Consider the following 16,636-nt stretch of genomic DNA (forward strand, 5'->3'; position numbering starts at 1 on the left):
CGCACAGTCAATCGGGTCATTCGCAATCCACTAAATACAAGTGTTCCAACAGATCCCTCTGTGGCCTGAGCCAGTGCTTTATTCTGAGACTCAAACAGGTAGTGGAACGTATTCAGAAGGTTCCTTTTAACAATTTTAGTCCCTCCATTTTGAAGCTGACCGTGAACATTCTCCTTCACCCAGTCAATCACTCGACAGGTTGTTTGATGAAGAAATGGACTCAGAAACTCCTCCAGGGGCCGAGCTGACTGTGGGGAGGAGAGACCAGCAACAAAACGGAGAAATATCTCAAATCTCCCATCTTCCTCACTGTACACTTCACTGAGGACTTTCTGGATGTCCTTGGGATCGGGAGTCAGGAATTGAGCGAGTGCAGCTACAAACTCTTGGATGGTGAGGTGTGGGAACGTGTAAACCACACTCTGGACAGAATCATCTCTCTCCAAAAGTTCCATCAGGAACCCAGGCAGGAACTGGGAAGGTTGGAGATTGTACTTGATCAAATCTCCATTTCTATACACAATCTTCTTCTCAGAGACTCCTGTGAAGGCCATCTCACCAAGCTTCAGGAACACATCACGGGGGCTTTCAATCTCTCGGCCATGGTTTTTCAGAATGTTGTAAATATAATAGGAATATAGCTGGGTGATGGTCTTGGGAACTTGCTGCTGTTTCCTGTCTCTTTGTGTAAAGAAGGGGCCCAGTGACAGACCGAGGATCCAGCAGTAGGAAGGGTTGTAGCACATGGTGTACAGGATCTCGTTCTCCTCCACGTGTTTGAAAACAGCTGCTGCCACTGCCTGATCTTCAAAAAGCTTGTTGAAATATTCCTTCCGTTCAACACCAACAAATCCCAGGATTTCAGCCCAGACACTAATCTCAGCCTTTTCCAATAAATGCAATGCAGAGGGGTGGCTGGTCACTAGCACTGAACATCCTGGGAGCAGCTTGTGCTGTATTAAACTGTACAGAATGTCGGACACTTTACACCTGCATTCAGGATCTGTACACATGAACTGAGGTTCTGTATTTCTCCGATTGTCAGCAAAATCAATCCTGTCCTTGAATTCATCCAAACCATCGAATATAAACAGCAATCCCTCTGGGTTCTTCCAGAGCTCTCCCAGAACATTCCCAAAGTAAGGATAGAAAAACAGTAACAGATTCCTCAGGTTTATTCTGCAGTTAATGGTGTTCAAATCCCGGAGTTTAAAACTGAAAACAAATTGAAAGTCTGGGTATATTTTCCCAGTGGACCAATGATAAAGCATCTTTTGTACCATTGTTGTTTTTCCGATCCCTGGGACTCCACTCACTGCTGCTGAACTCCCAGATTTGGATTTTCTCAGGGAAAAACTGCTCTGGAACAATTGATCAGTTCGGATTTTTTCCAGTTCTCTCCGGAGATCTTTCTTTCTCCACCCTTCATGGTCCCGGCCTCTTGCCAACAGTTCATGTTCTACAAGTGTCCGATCTCGAACATTAGAAATGATCGTTAGCTCAGCGTATCGATCAATCAGCTGGAAAATCTTAACCTTCTCCTTTATTAGGATAATGTTCACTCTCAATGTTTCAGTTTGTACCCGGAGGATCTCCTTGTGTTTCTGTTCAACACCTTCAATTAAAGTAGACAGTAAATGTTAGTTGTAATAACATAAAAGGCTTCTCAATATGATTTTGCTGAATAGCTTGATTCATTTTACGGTTTCAATCAAAGTTTCTGCTGGAATTAAAGCTCAATTATTGGAAACCTCGCTTGAAAGTGAGCAATGACCAAGAAAAATTTAAAGTCGTCACTTGATTCTAATATTTACTGAACATGGAGATTTTATAAAGATGATATTTTCTCTCTGATGGTTAACACTCTCTGACCTGCCTTTACTCTGGACACCTCATTACAAATCCACAAAGGCCCTGGTTATATGGTGGTAGATGTTCTTGTCAATCAGTTTATGAAATCCTCAGCGAAGCCAATCTTCTGCAGCAATGGTAAATAGAACATTGGATAGGAGTGGGAGAGGGAGTGACTGTAATTGTTCAGGAGTCCCACTGTTATTATAACCTTCCTTCAGTAAGTTATCTTTGATATCACTGTGCACTTGGAGAGCAAGATTCCTTCTGGTATTCTGTCAGGCTGTGGGCAGGTTATCTGAGATATTAGGGCCGATTGGCTCAGTTTTCTGGGCGGCCAGCATGGATCAGGTTGGTGCCAACAGCATGGGGTTCGATTCCATTCCAGCTGGGGTGGATCTTGGACCTGCCTCCTTGCCCTACCATGGTTTAGCTGTGAGTCGGACCTGCCTTCGGACAGAGAACTCAAAAAGAATAATCCTTTTCCTGTTGTCCTGCGTTTCAGAAATCGCTAACAATTTTTCAGGAGTTTTACACATGCATACATTGATTGTGTTTTTATAATAGTCCTGTCATCTTAATGATCAGAACTTGAAATAGAACAACTACCTACTTCACTCCATGTAACATTACAGCAGGAACATTCACAGTTCATTTGAACTGTTTACAAATAATTAGTTTTCCTTCTAGTTTCCCACAATGTAGTTTTGGGAAATTGAAAATATATTTATTGTAATTATTACATTGTGTTAAAAACACAACCCGTGATTTGTAGGATTATTCTCTGAGTAGAATAGTGTGCTCTCTTTCACCGCCATGAGGAAATGGGTCAGTAGATTCCCAGTCACCCTGAATATTCCCTTTTCCTCACATTTCTCCACATTAATGTTCTGTTGTGTGAATATCTGTAGATATTCTCATTTCGCATCAAAGACTTTCTGACCTCTCATCCTGTTCCATGAAATAATAAAAATATAATGTTTCAAATTTCATTAACATTATCCATACCATTTAAAAAGGGACAAATAGTGGAAGGGATAATAAGGAATGTTCTTTTTGATCACTGGGAAAGGGAAGAGACCATTAGAAATTCACAACACAACTTCAAAAAAATTAGCTTGTGTCCAACAAATTTGGAGGAGTTTATTGAGGAAGTCACTAGGATGGGGCATGGGAGAAATCTGGTGAACGTTGTCTCTCTAGACTTTCATAAAGCCTTCGATAAACATCCTCACACTAGGTTACTTCATTTGATGGAGTGTGAGTTGAAATTTGAAGCTCTGGATTAGGAAATCTCTTCAATCCCGAACCTCAAATTTAATTGGAAAATATGTGACAAGTGATCTCTCCCGAGGGTTGGTCCTACACCCATGACTTTGACAATCTGTATTCATGAGCTGGACAAGGGTGAAATATGAATCAGGAGCACAAGTAGTAGGGTGCTAGGCGTGCAATATATACGTTTTCAGATGACAAAAACATCGATTTGAAGATTAAGATAGTAGAGGGCGATCAAATCCAATACAACGATTAGATGTGCTACAACTGTGGACACACATTGGCAAACAGTGTTCCATTCAGATAACTGTACCTCATACATATTGATTGGGCCAATATTGAATACAACATCACTTGCAGGGAACAATACTGAGACAGGGTGAGATAAAAAAGATCTTGGTGCTACTGTGTACAGATCACTGAAGTTTCATGATCAGTGCAGAAAAACTGTAGTTAAAGCTAACAATGTATTGAGTTTATATTGAAGGAACCAATCAGTGTTAAACAAGGGCTATCACATTGCCTGTACAGGTTCCTGGTCAGACCACATCTCAATAGTATGCACAGTTTTGTTTACCCCTACGTGTTAGATAATATAGTGTCATTGGAAAAGTTCCAAAGGAGAGCTGCAGGAATGATTCCTAGCTTAGAGAAGCTCAGCTACTCAGACAGGCTGAAGGATATTAATTTGTTTAATTTCAAGCAGCTAATTTACAGAGGCCTTGTAAATACATGAATGCCTGGATAGAGTCCCTATTGATAGATGATGCTAGTTTATCAAATTGGGGAGGACTAGTTTAAACTATGTAAGTGTAGGAATAAACAGCATGTTCAGTGTTTCTTTTCTCTGCCCGGAGAACAGAGAACCTTTGGAAAGAGTTTCCAGTTGCTATGGTGGGTGCTGACTCTGAAGAGAGAGCTGGACCAGTTCATGACTTGGACAGAGATCGCATGATGTAGAAAGTAACTGGCTTATAGCTAACAACTGGACAACGCGATTTCCTGAATTGGATTCGATGAACTGAGGAGGTCAGAGAAGAATACGAGCAGAATTGTACTCAAACACAATCTGTAACCTCATGGCCCAGCGTCTCCCCCACTCTACAAATACCATCAAGCCAGGGGTTCAATGAAGAGTGCAGGAGGGCATGGCTAACAAGTAGCAAGTAACATTCACGCCGCACAAGTGTCAGGCAATCACCAGCTCCTACTGGAGAGAATCCAACCATCGGCCCTTGATGTTCAATGGTGTTACCGTCATTGAATCCCCCCACTACCAACATCCTCGGGGGTTACCATTGACCAGGAACTGAACTGGACTAGCCACAAAAATACTGTGGCTACAAGAGCAGGTCAGAGGCTAAGAATCGTGCAATAAGTAACTCACCTCCTGACTCCCCAAAGCTGTCCACCATCTGCAAGGCACAAGTCAGGAGTGTGATGGAATACTCCCCACTTGCCTGGATGAGTGCAGCTCCCACAACACTCAAGAAGCTGGACACCGTCCAGGACAAAGCAGTCTGCTTGATTGGCACCACATCCACAAACATTCACTCCCTCCACCACTGACGCACAGTAGCAGCGGTGTGTACCATCTACAAGGTGCACTGCGAAACTCACCAAGTCTCCTTAGACAGCATCTTCCAAACCCACGACCACTACCTCCTATGAGGACCAAGGCAACAGATAGATGGGAACACCACCACCCAAGTCGCTCAACACCCTGACTTGGAAATATATCGCCATACCTTCACTGTCGCTGGGTCAAAATCCTAGAACTCCCTTCAAACAGCACTGTGGGCGTACCTACACCACATGGACTGCAGTGGCTCAAGAAGGCAGGTCACCACCACCATCTCAAGGGCAACTAGGGATGGACAATAAATGCTGGCCCTGGCAGCGAAACCCACATCCCGTGAATGAATAAAAAAAAGTGAAATGATTTTAAATGTCCATTTTATCTCTTACCTTTCAGGTGACTGGGTACTTCAGATAAGCCTCTTCCAATGTTCATGTAATCAAATGGATCAGAACCTGTTTAAAGCAATTAACTGTCATGAAATCAGATCTGTGTAAAGTTATTGCAAAATCTGCAATGCTTGAATCTGAAATTGAATTCACTGTGTGATTTTACCGTACCAAGTTCCTGTATTTCTTTTATTATTTTATCCAACTTTGGGACCCCATGATGCACTATCAACAAAGGATTCCCACATCACCCTTCGGGCCCGAGAGCCTTTCTCCATCACCAGACTTAGGAGAAGATTGGAACTCTCCGCCCGGTTTCCCTTATCCGTGAGCTCGGAGACTTTCTGCAAAGAATAATAATGAATATATTGAGGATCAGAGTGAAAGATAAACACTGAGAATGAGAAGGAAAGGATCTGCTCAGTGATGGCATTTCCAATTGTTTTGAGCCCAATAAACAGTCACTGGGCTGAGAACTGATACATAATGAACATTCACTAAAAATCATCTTCATCTCAATTCAGTCATTAACAGCAAATAAATGTGAATAAACTAAGCCAGAAGTCTGAAATACATTTTGGGGGGAGGGAGGAATCATTGACAATCTGCAGTATTTTAATGTGATCAGTGTGATGAGTTTTCTTTGTCAAATTATTGATTGACAATATGATCCACTTGTTTCCTCACACTGACTTCTTACTGCTACAGTTTCTCATTTACTCAGCAAGAACATAGCAGCAAATCAGATCTCTGGTGGAGGGGAAGAGACAATTCTGGTCATTAAGTTATTTTCACAGAAGAATGGGAATCTTAAAATGAAAACTGGCAGAGAAATCACCATTGACTGAACCGAACCAGTACTGCTGATTTATCTGTCAGGAGAATCGACCAATAATAATGGTGCAAAATCCAATCAATCCGATCAATTTCCCCCTCAGTAACTGAAAGTTCAGAAGCTTGATATTTTTGTAAATTTGCTTCGAGTATGAAAACTTGGTAAGGAGTGAGAAGTGGATAGGTTTTGAGAGGGAGTGGGACCCAAGATAACTGAACACTTTGGTGGTGTGAAGGAGAGGCTGCTCATAAAGCCAGAGTCACAGCAATGGAGAATTCCAATGGCAGGTTTCAGGACTCGAGCAGCCTACAAGGATCGAAAGGGTCAAGGTCATTAAGTTATTTAAACAGAAGAATGGGAATTTTAAATTGAAGGCATCTGAGTACTGGGAGATATGATAGGTTTGTGAGCACACAAGTGATATCTGGGACCTGGAGTGGTTCAGGGTAAAGGCAGCAGAATCTGAGTAGCTTAACATTCCAGAGGTTGCAAGGTTACCTTGGTTACCTCCACACTCAACTGTTCCAAATCCATGGATGAAGGTTGAGGAGAAGTGTTGAGATAGGGGTAGAGACTTGCAGTGTTATGTGGAGAGAAATAGGACATTTTTGTGCTGGCAAGTTTGCAGCAAATTGAGCTCAGCTTGAAGCTGGACACTGAAATCCCAGATAGCCTGGCTAAGCTTTAGTCAGTGACCAGGGGGAGAAATCCAATCAAGTGGTGAGAAGATGGAGTTTGTGGCTGGGAAAGCAGACAATGGGGTCAATTTTTCCAATGTCTAACAGTAGGAAAAGGGAGTTACGTTCCACACCAAGGGCATAGAGGCAGGAAATTACACAGTGAATGAACTCAATTACCTGATGTTCACCCATGAAGGGTGACTGTCAGAGCGAGAAAAAGGGACTGGAGTTTTAAAATATTCTTTGACGAGATGTGGGCATCACTGGCTAAGTCAGCATTTGTTACTAATTCTTAATGACCCTAGAGAAGGGGATGGTGAAGGCTTTCCCACTATACCCTCCCTGTTCTCTCCTTTTCCCAGCCTCATCAAACTCTTTCTTTTTATTCATAGAGATAAACCTGAATCAGTCCCCTATCCTTTTACAGATAATGATGGATCTGCTGGGTGTTTTCAGTTTCATATCATTGTGTCAGATTCACAATATTTGCAGTTCTATCCATCTTTCCATTTCTATTCTGTAAGATTTGGTGATTCCGTTATCTAATATGGGAACAATTCTCAGTGGCAGCATGGAAAGCAAATTAGGCGTTGGGGTTTATTAAGAGGGCAATATTGAGCCAAAAGTGTGAGGTAATTTGCAACTTCCTAAAAACATTGGTGTGACCATACTTAGAATACTGTGTATAGTCCTGACTGCCTCAGTACAACAAGGTTATGAGAGCTACTGAAGAGAACAACTAGAACGTTTGAGAGGATGGAGGGGTTGGGCGAGGATCTATTGTGTAAACTGGGCGTGTCCTCACTGGAAAAAGAGATTGAGAAGTAATATGATTGCTGTTTCCCATTGACTTCAATTTGTGAGGACACCATGATGCCACATTAGCTCAAGTGCTGCCTGGATGTGAAGGGAAAGCACCATCACCTTTCCTCTGGAATTCTTTTGGCCATGTTTGAGCCAAAGCTGCGATGAGGTCTGGAACAGAGTGGTCCTGGCAGAACCCAAACTGAGTATTGGTGAGCAGGTTATTGCTGAGTAAGGGCCAGTTCAAATCACGGTCGATGATACCTTCCATTGTTTTGCTAATGACTGAGAGAAGGCTGATGGAATTGCAATTGCTGGCTCAGATTTGTCCTGCTTTTCATGGATAGGATATTCCCGTGAAATGTTACACATTGTCAGGGAGATGCCAGTGTTGCACTGAGACAACTTGACTAGAATTGCGGCAAGTCCGGGAGCACTAATCTCCAGTATTACAGCCGGGATATTATTGGGGACCTTGTATCCAGTGAGCTCGGTTGCTCCTTATCATCATGTGGAGGGGTTTAAATTGGCTGAAGACTTGTTTCAGTGCTGATAGGAACCAGAACCTAGTCGATGAATCATCCAGTAAACACTTCGGACTGAAGATAGTTGCAAAAGCTTCAGTTTTATCTTTTGCATTCGTGCTGGGCTCCCCTTCATTGATTATGTGAATGTTTGTGGAATCTTCTCCACCAGTTAGTTGTTTAGCTGTTCACCACAATATTACTGGTCTGGCAGGAATGCAAAGCTATATGCACTGATGGTTGTGGGATCACTTGCTTCTGAATATCACAGGATCACAGAGTGCAGAAAAGGCCCTTCAGCCCATCGAGTCAAAAACGAAACGTGAGAAACACCTGCCTACCTACCTAATCCCATTTACCAGCCCATAACTTTGAATTTATGATGTGCCAAGTGCTCATCCAGGTACATTTTAAAGGATGTGAGGCAACCCACCTCCACCACCCTCCCAGGCAGCGCATTCCAGACCTTCACCACCCTCTGGGTAAAAACGTTTTTCCTCACATCCCCTTAAACCTCCTGCCCCTCACCTTGAACTTATGTCCCCTCGTAACTGACCCTTCAACTAAGGGGAACAGTTGCTCCCTATCTATTCTGTCCATGCCCCTCATAATCTTGTACACCTCAATCAGGTCACCCCTCAGGTCTTCTATGCTCCAACGAAAACCACCCAAGTATATCCAACCTCTCTTCATAACTTAAATTTTTCATCCCAGGCAACATCCTGGTGAATCTCCTCTGCACCCCCTCCAGTGTAATCACATCCTTCCTATAATGTGGCGACCAGAACTGCACATAGTACTCCAGCTGTGGCCTCACCAAGGTTCTATACAACTCCAACAGGACCTCCCTACTTTTGTAATCTATGCCTTGATTGATAAAGGCAAGTGTCCCATATGCCTTCATCACCACCCCACTAACATGCTCATCCTCCTTCAGAGATCTATGGACACACATGCCAAGGTCCCTTTGTTCATCAGAACTTCCTAGTGTCATGCCGTTCATTGAATACTTCCTTGTCAAATTACTCCTTCCAAAGTATATCACCTCACACTTTACAGGGTTAAATTCCATCTGCCACTTATCTGTGGATTTGACCATCCCGTCTATATCTTCCTGAAGCCCAAGACACTCAACATCACTGTTAACCACCCGGCCAATCTTTGTATCATCCGCAAAGTCACTAGTCCTACCCACATTGTCATCTATGTCATTTTTTATAAATGATGAATAATAGGGGACCCAGCACAGATCCCTGTGGTACACCACTGGACACAGGCTTCCAGTCACTAAAACATCCTTCTGTCATCACACTCTGTCTCCTACAACTAAGCCAATTTTGAATCCACCTCGTCAAATTACCCTGTCTCCCATGTGCATTTACCTTCTTTATAAGTCTCCCATGTGGGACCTTGTCAAAGGCTTTGCTGAAATCCATATAAACTACATCAACTACACTACCCTCATCTACACACCTGGTCACCTCCTCAAAAAATTAAATTAAATTTGTTAGGCATGACCTCCCTCTGACAAAGCCATGCTGATTATCCCTGATTAAACCTTGCCTCTCCAAGTGGAGATAGATTCTCTCCTTCAGAATTTTCTCCAATAGTTTCCCTACCACTGACGTGAGACTCACTGGCCCGTAGTTCCCTGGCTTCTCTCTATAACACTTCTTAAATAGCAGAACCATATTAGCTGTTCTGCAGTCCTCTGGAACCTCCCCCGTGGCCAGAGAGGAATTAAAAATTTGAGTCAGAGCCCCTGCGATCTCCTCCCTTGCCTCCCTCAGCAGTCTGGGACACACATCATCCGGACCTGGAGATTTGTCCACCCTTAAGCCTGCCAACACCTCCAATACCTTGTCACTCCCGATATCAATTTGCTCAAGAACCTTGCAGTCTCTATCCCCGAGTTCGATACCTTCATCCTCATTCTCTTGGGTGAAGACAGATGTGAAGTATATATGTTATGGTGATGTGTTGTGGCCTCATCAGGTTGGCATCTCATGTTTATATACCCCTGATGCTGATCCTGCAATGCTCTCCTACACATTAATTGAACCAGGGTTGAGCCCCTGGTTTGATTGAAATGGTGGAGTGATGGATATACCTTACCACAATTCTGCAGCTGATGGCCCACAGCGCTTTGTGGATAGTGAGTTTAGAGACAGTAGATCTATTGTGTATCCATCACATTTAGCACGGTGATACTATCGCACAACACAATGAGAGGTGTCTTCAATTTGAAGACAGTACTTCATTTCCTACGAGAACAGTGCGGTGGTCACTCCTGTCGTGTCATAGACAGATGCATCTGCAATAGGTAGATGGGTGAGGACAAATAAGGTTTCACCTCCTGTTGGTCCTCTGGCCAACTGCTGCAAGCCCAGTCTGGCAGATATGTCTTTCAGGACTCAGAAAGCACTGTCATTAGTGTTGCTACCGAGCCATTCTTGATGGGAGAAATTAAGTCCCCACCTATAGTGAATTCTCTGCCCCTGCTTTTTCTAATTAACCTGGAGGAGTCCATATTCATCAACTGAAGGAGGGCAATAATCAGCAGGTGGTTTTGTTGTCTATCTTTGGCCCCATGCCAAGAGATTTCCTGGGGTTCTGAGTCTATATTGAGGACTCTCCCTGGTTACTGTATACCCCTAGGCTGCCATCTCTGGTGGATCCATCTAGTGGGAAAGGGCATACCCAGGATTGGTAGCAGAAGAGTCTGGGATGTTGTTTGATGGTCATATTGACAGGATTATTCTTATGTCAGGCTGTTGTTTTATTAGTCACATTTGTTACAAGTCCTTCAATGTTAGTGGGGACTTTGCATGGTCGACTGAGCTGTGACTGAATCCAATGCTGAGAGCTCTTATTACACCTTTTCATAGCTGTGTTGCATGTTGATCTAGACCATTTCAGAGGGCAGTGAAGAGTCAGCCATGTTGCTGGGTGTCTGGAGTCATATACAGGTCAGGATGAGTAAGGACAGCAGGTTTCCTTCCCTAAAGGACATGAGCCACCCAGATGGCTTTTGACGACAATTCAATATTATCTAATTACCTTAGATCAAATTCACAAACTGTCACAGTGAGATCTAAGTTCAGGTCTCTGCAGTATGAGTCCAGGCTACAAGTTTGTTAATTCAGTAACATAACCACAATGCTGCTGTATCTGTATGTGGTAAGTGTTGTATGCTTGGAAGAAACAGATCACTTTGGGTCTACGGTTCCCAAAGCTCTGAGGCTTTCCTCACCTCATGCTTGGTTCTGTTGTAGGCTAATTATTGGAGGTTGATTTATCACCATTATCAGCATGTGACTGCCCGGGTGTTAGAAGATGATCTAGATAGATCTTGGTCTTCTATCATCCTTACATTCTGCAAGTTCTGTAATGTTTAAATAACCCAAACTCATTGCAACCCTCCCACTTACCCGATGTTCTTTTCCATTGAAAATCTTCTCGTATGTTAACAATGAGCTGACTCCATCCACCCCTTCTTCAATCGCCTGTTCTAGTCTGTCCCAGTAAAACTTTGTCAACTGGAACAGCTGGAAATCATCCCACTTTGTCAAGAACTCAGTGATTCTGGGGTTTGGATCTGTGAACACAAAATGGAGAAAAAAAAACATCATTGAATTTCTAGCCACGTTGTTCTACTTCCTTTACAGGAAGCGACTGAATACTCCTGTGAGCCACATTATCAAACAAAGTGTGAAAATCCAGAAACATTAAGTGATAGCATAGCTGATTTGTGACCTAATTCCTAACCTTGCCCCAAATCCCTTCATACCCATGGTTAACAAAAAGCTATCAATCTCAAATTTAAACCCAGCAATTGTCTTTATTGTTTGCTGGATGTGGGAGTCGTTGGCAAGGCCAGCGTTTGTTGTCTATCCCAAATTGCCCCAGAGAAGGAGGTGGTGAGACACCTTCTTGAATCACTGCAATATATCTGGTGCCTGTATGCCCACAGCGCTTCTGGGAAGGGAGTACCAGCATTTTGACACAGTGACAGTAAAGGAACAGTGATTTTGTTCAAGATCAGGATAGTGTGTAGCCTGGAGAGGAACTTGCAGGTTCTGGTGTTCCCATGCATCTGTTGCATTTGTTCTTCTTGGTGGCAAAGGTCATGGATTTGGAAGGTAGAGTCAAAGGAGCCTTGGTAAGATGCTACGGTGCATCTTGTAGACACTACACACTGCTGCCACTGTGCATAAGTGATGGAAGGAGCTAATGGCTTCACATTGAGGATACCCTCCATCATCGTGCTAATTGGGATAGATTTCAAACAGATCTAGAAACTCAAGGCAGGGCAACCATGAGGTGCTGTGAGCGATCAGCAGCAGCAGAACTGTACTCAGCCACAATCTATAACCTCGTGGCCCGGTATTTCCCACACTCCACCATTACCACCAAGCCAGGGGATTAATCCTGGTTCAATGAAAAGTGCAGGAGGGCACACCTGGAGCAGCATCTGGCATACCTAAAAATGAGGTGTCAACCTGGTGAAGCTATAACACAGGACTACCTGTGTGCCAAACAGCATAAGCAGCAAGTAACAGACAGAGCTAAGAGATTCCGCAACCATTGCATCACATCTAATCTCTGCAATCCTACCATGTCCAGTCATGAATGATGGCGGACAATTAAACTACTCACTGGAGGAGGCGGCTCCACAAATATCCCCATCCTCAATGATGGGGGAGTCCAGTACATCAGTGCAAAAGATAAGGCTGAAGCATTTGCTACAATCTTCAGCCAGAAGTGCCCAGTGGATGATCCATCTCGGCCTCCTCCAGATGCCCCCAACATCACAGATGCCAGACTTCAGCCAATTCAATTCACTCCACGTGATAAAGAAGCAGATGCAGGCACCAGATACTGCAAAGGCTATGGGCCCTGACAATATTCCAGCAACAGTATTGAAGACTTGTGCTCCAGAACTTGCCGTGCCCCTAGCCAAGCTGTTTCAGTGCAGCTACAATACTGGCATCTGCCCCTACAATGTGAAAAATTGCCCAGTTATGTCCTGTACACAAAAAGCAGGACAAATCCAACCCGGCCAATTACCCATCAGTCTACTCGCGACCATCAGTAAAGTGAAGGAAGGAGTCAGCAACAGTGCTTTCAAGCGGCAATTGCTCAGCAATAACCTGCTCACTGACACTCATTTGGGTTCCGCCAGGGTCACTCAGCTCCTTACCTCATTACAGCCTTGTTTCAAACATGGACAAAAGAGCTGATCTCCAGAGGTGGGACGAAAGTGACTGCCCTTGACATCAATGCAGCATTTGACTGGGTGTGGCATCAGGGAACCTTAGCAAAACTGTAGTCAATGGGAATCAGTAGGAAAACTCTCCAGTGGTTGGAGTCAGACCAAGCACAAATATAGATGGATGTGGTTGTTGGAGGTCAATCATCTCAGTTCCAGGACATCACTGCAGGAGTTCCTCAGGGTAGTGTCCTAGGCCCAACCATCTCCAGCTGCTTCAGCAATGACATTCATTCCATCATAAGGTCTGAAGTGGAGATGTTCACTGATGATTGCACAATGTTCAGCATCATTCACAACTCCTCAGATACTGAAGCAGTCCATGTCCACATGCAGCAAGGCCTGGGTGATATCCAGGCTTGGGCTGACAAGTGGCAATTAATATTTGTGCCACACAACTATCAGACAATGAGCATCTCCAACAAGAGAGAATCTAACCATCGCCCCTTGACATTCAATGCCATTGCTATTGCTGAATTCTCCACCATCAATATCCTGGGGGTTACAATTGACCAGAAAGTGAACTGAACTAGCCACATAAATACTGTGGCTAGAAGAGCAGGTCAGAGGCTAGGAATGCTGCAGTGAGTAACTCAACTCCTGACTCCCCAAAGCCTGTCCACCATCTACAAGGCACAAGTCAGCAGTGTGATAGAATACTCTCCACTTGCCTGGATGAGTGCAGCTCCATGAATACTCATGAAGTTTGACAGCATCCGGAACAAAGCAACCCAGTTGATTGGCACCCCATCCACAAACATTCACTCCCTCCACCACCGACACAGTGGCAATAGTGTGTACGATCTACCAAGATGCACTGCAGGAACTCACCAAGGCTGCTTAGACAGCACCTTTCCACCCACAGACGCTACCATCTCAGAAGGCAAGGGCAGCAATAGATGGGAACTCCACCATCTGGAAGTTCTCCTCTAAGCCACTCAGTATCTTGGCTTGAAAATATGTCACCATTCCTTCACTGTTGCTGGAACTCCCTCCATAACAGCACTGTGGATATACCTGCGCCATACAGACTGCAGCAGTTCAAGGCGGGAGCTAACCACCATCATCTCAAGGGCAATTTAGAACTCAGGATGGGCAATAAATGCTGGCCTATCCAGTGAAGCCCACAACCCATGAATTAATTTTTAAAAATGTTTTAAGTGGTGGATGGGATGCCGATCAAGTGGGCTCTTTGTTCTGGATGGTGTAGATTTTTGAGTGTTGTTAGAGCTGTAGACATCTAGGCAAGGGGAGAATATTCCATTGCACTCCTAAGTTGTGCTTTGCAGATGGTGGGCAGACTTTGAGGAGTCAGGAGTGAGTTACTCTCCTCATAATTCCCAGCTTCTGACATGCTCTTGTAGCTACAGTATTTATATGGCGAATCCAGTTCAGTTACTGGCCAATGGTAACCCCCAGGATGTTGAGAGCGGGCGATTCAATGATGGTGATGCCATTAAATGTCAAGTGGAGATGGTTATATTCTATCTTGTTGTAGATCATCATTGCTTGGCACTTGTATGGCATGAATGCTACTTGGTACGAGGTAGCCTTCGGAGGTGGGACATCCTTTCTGATAGCAGCTTAAGTCTTGTTCTGAGCCAATTAATGGCCCTATGGCTGTTAATTTGGCTCGGACACTCCCAGTCACATGGAGCTTGGTGCAGCTTAATTTTAATCCAGGGAGGTGGTGCGGGTCACTGCACTGCCTTGGTGTAGAATTCTCCCCATGTCTCTATGACTAGGGAGTTTAGTAAAAAAGATTGGAGCCAGACCTTTCAGGAGTGAGACTGTAATAAAAACTTCAATACAAGGGAACCCTCTTCTGTAAGCAGCCTATTGATTCTAGATCTGAGATGAGGTGACTGTCCCTGCCATCATGGCAGCATTTGACCACACATGGCACCAATGCCAGGTATCTACTCAACAGTTCCAGAACTCAGGGGCTCCCTCAACCTGTGACTGTGATGTCCCTTTAGAGGGTCACTCATTTAAGTCCTTCTACTCGGTTTCTGTCCTGTTCCCTCTTCCTGTCTGAGCCGCAGGTCTTGCACAAGATATGGTCAATCTGTTAACACAGAAATTTTATTCTGAAGTATTTTATGAACATACCTGTGCCCATTCTCATTCTTTTTGTAGTTGTTGGATATTCTGTCTCGTTTGGACCTTCAGCCATGGTGCTGACAGATGTTCCCAGATTAGGATGTTCTGTAATAAATGTTAGACGAATACAAGGATTAGATGGATATATTAAAATCAGAAGAACATTGGCAGCTTCAAACAGTGAGGCGACGCACAACATTTATTTGCAGGATACCGTTAGAGATTTTACAATCTCACAAATGTCACGGTGATACAGATGGTAGATTTTTTGGCTGCTAGACAATGTGCGACCTGCTCTCATCCTTCTCCTCAAAAAACCCATGCTTGACCCCTTTGTCCTTGCAAACAACTGTCCTCCAGTCTCCTTTTCCCTCTCAAAGTCCTTGAACATGTTATTATCTCCAAACTACATGCCAATCTTTCATGGAATTCCATGTTTGAATCCCTCCAATCAAGGTGCAACCATTCCACAGGATCAAAACGGCTCTTATTGAAGTCACAAATAACACCCTTCCTGGCTCTGACAGTAAGAAATGAAGCATTTTCATCCTTCCCGACCTGTCTACAGCCTTTGACATGGTTGACCACATCATCCTTCTCCAACTCCTCTCTGCTGTCACCCAGCTGGGTGAAAATGCGGCAAAAGTTCCCAGATCAAATCTTATCTATTAAATTGCAGCCAAAGAATCTCTTCCCACTCCCACACCATTATCTCTGGAGTCTCCCAGTGATGTCTCGTTAGCCCTCTTCTATTTCTCATCAATACGCTGTCCCTTGGCAACCTGGTTCCACATGTAAGCTGAGGACACCCAGCTCTACTTCATCACTGCTTCCTGTATCCTGACTCTAAACAAGTCTCTTTTACTCATCATCTGTGCCTACTGGTCCACGCTGGCTCCTAGTCTCACAACATCTCATTTTAAAATCCCCAACCTAGCATTTCAAATTTCTCCATGGCCCCTCTCGTCCTATCTATGTAACCTCGAACAGCTCTGGAAGCTATCGACATCTCTGCCCTCCATCTCTCCAAGTCTGACATGTTTCACATGCGGATGATAATCGTCCAAAACTGGCGCCAAGTTCTGAGCTCTGGAATTCCCTTCCTTAGCCTCTCAGCCTCTGTTACTTTTCTCTCCTCCTTTCAAATTCTCCTTAAAAACACTAACTCTCTGACCAAATTTTTTGGTCACCTGCTCTGGTACTCCTTCAGTATCTCGGTAGCATTTTCAAAAAGAACTGCACTGCTTTTGTTAAACAGCAAGGGATGTTTTGTTAATGAAAGTTGCTATACAAATGCAATTTGTTGCATTTTCTCCACTTG

At 44.0% G+C, this 16,636-nt stretch overlaps 2 protein-coding genes across 3 annotated transcripts in view; both read right to left on the reverse strand.

Annotated features, from left to right (window-relative positions):
- Positions 1–2,801, reverse strand: part of LOC144673084 (NACHT, LRR and PYD domains-containing protein 3-like) — a 37,167-nt gene extending 34,366 nt beyond the window's left edge. Inside the window, exons 1-2 of the mRNA XM_078535082.1 lie at positions 2,795–2,801; positions 1–1,615 (exon numbers count right to left, since the gene is read on the reverse strand). Of these exons, the coding sequence (XP_078391208.1) occupies positions 1–1,615; positions 2,795–2,801 (1,622 nt within the window). The remainder of the gene's footprint in view (positions 1,616–2,794) is intronic.
- Positions 1,278–16,636, reverse strand: part of LOC144673081 (uncharacterized) — a 27,279-nt gene continuing 11,920 nt past the window's right edge. Inside the window, exons 2-6 of one of the 2 annotated variants that reach the window (XM_078535080.1) lie at positions 15,325–15,420; positions 11,372–11,538; positions 5,269–5,441; positions 5,098–5,163; positions 1,278–1,615 (exon numbers count right to left, since the gene is read on the reverse strand). In XM_078535080.1, coding sequence (XP_078391206.1) covers positions 5,295–5,441; positions 11,372–11,538; positions 15,325–15,388 — 378 coding nt within the window. In that variant the 5' untranslated portion in view covers positions 15,389–15,420 and the 3' untranslated portion in view covers positions 1,278–1,615; positions 5,098–5,163; positions 5,269–5,294. The remainder of the gene's footprint in view (positions 1,616–5,097; positions 5,164–5,268; positions 5,442–11,371; positions 11,539–15,324; positions 15,421–16,636) is intronic. The other variant, XM_078535081.1, reaches the window with a different exon arrangement.

This window comes from Cetorhinus maximus, unplaced genomic scaffold, assembly GCF_964194155.1.
Source record: "Cetorhinus maximus unplaced genomic scaffold, sCetMax3.hap1.1 HAP1_SCAFFOLD_254, whole genome shotgun sequence".
Lineage (NCBI taxonomy): Eukaryota > Metazoa > Chordata > Chondrichthyes > Lamniformes > Cetorhinidae > Cetorhinus > Cetorhinus maximus.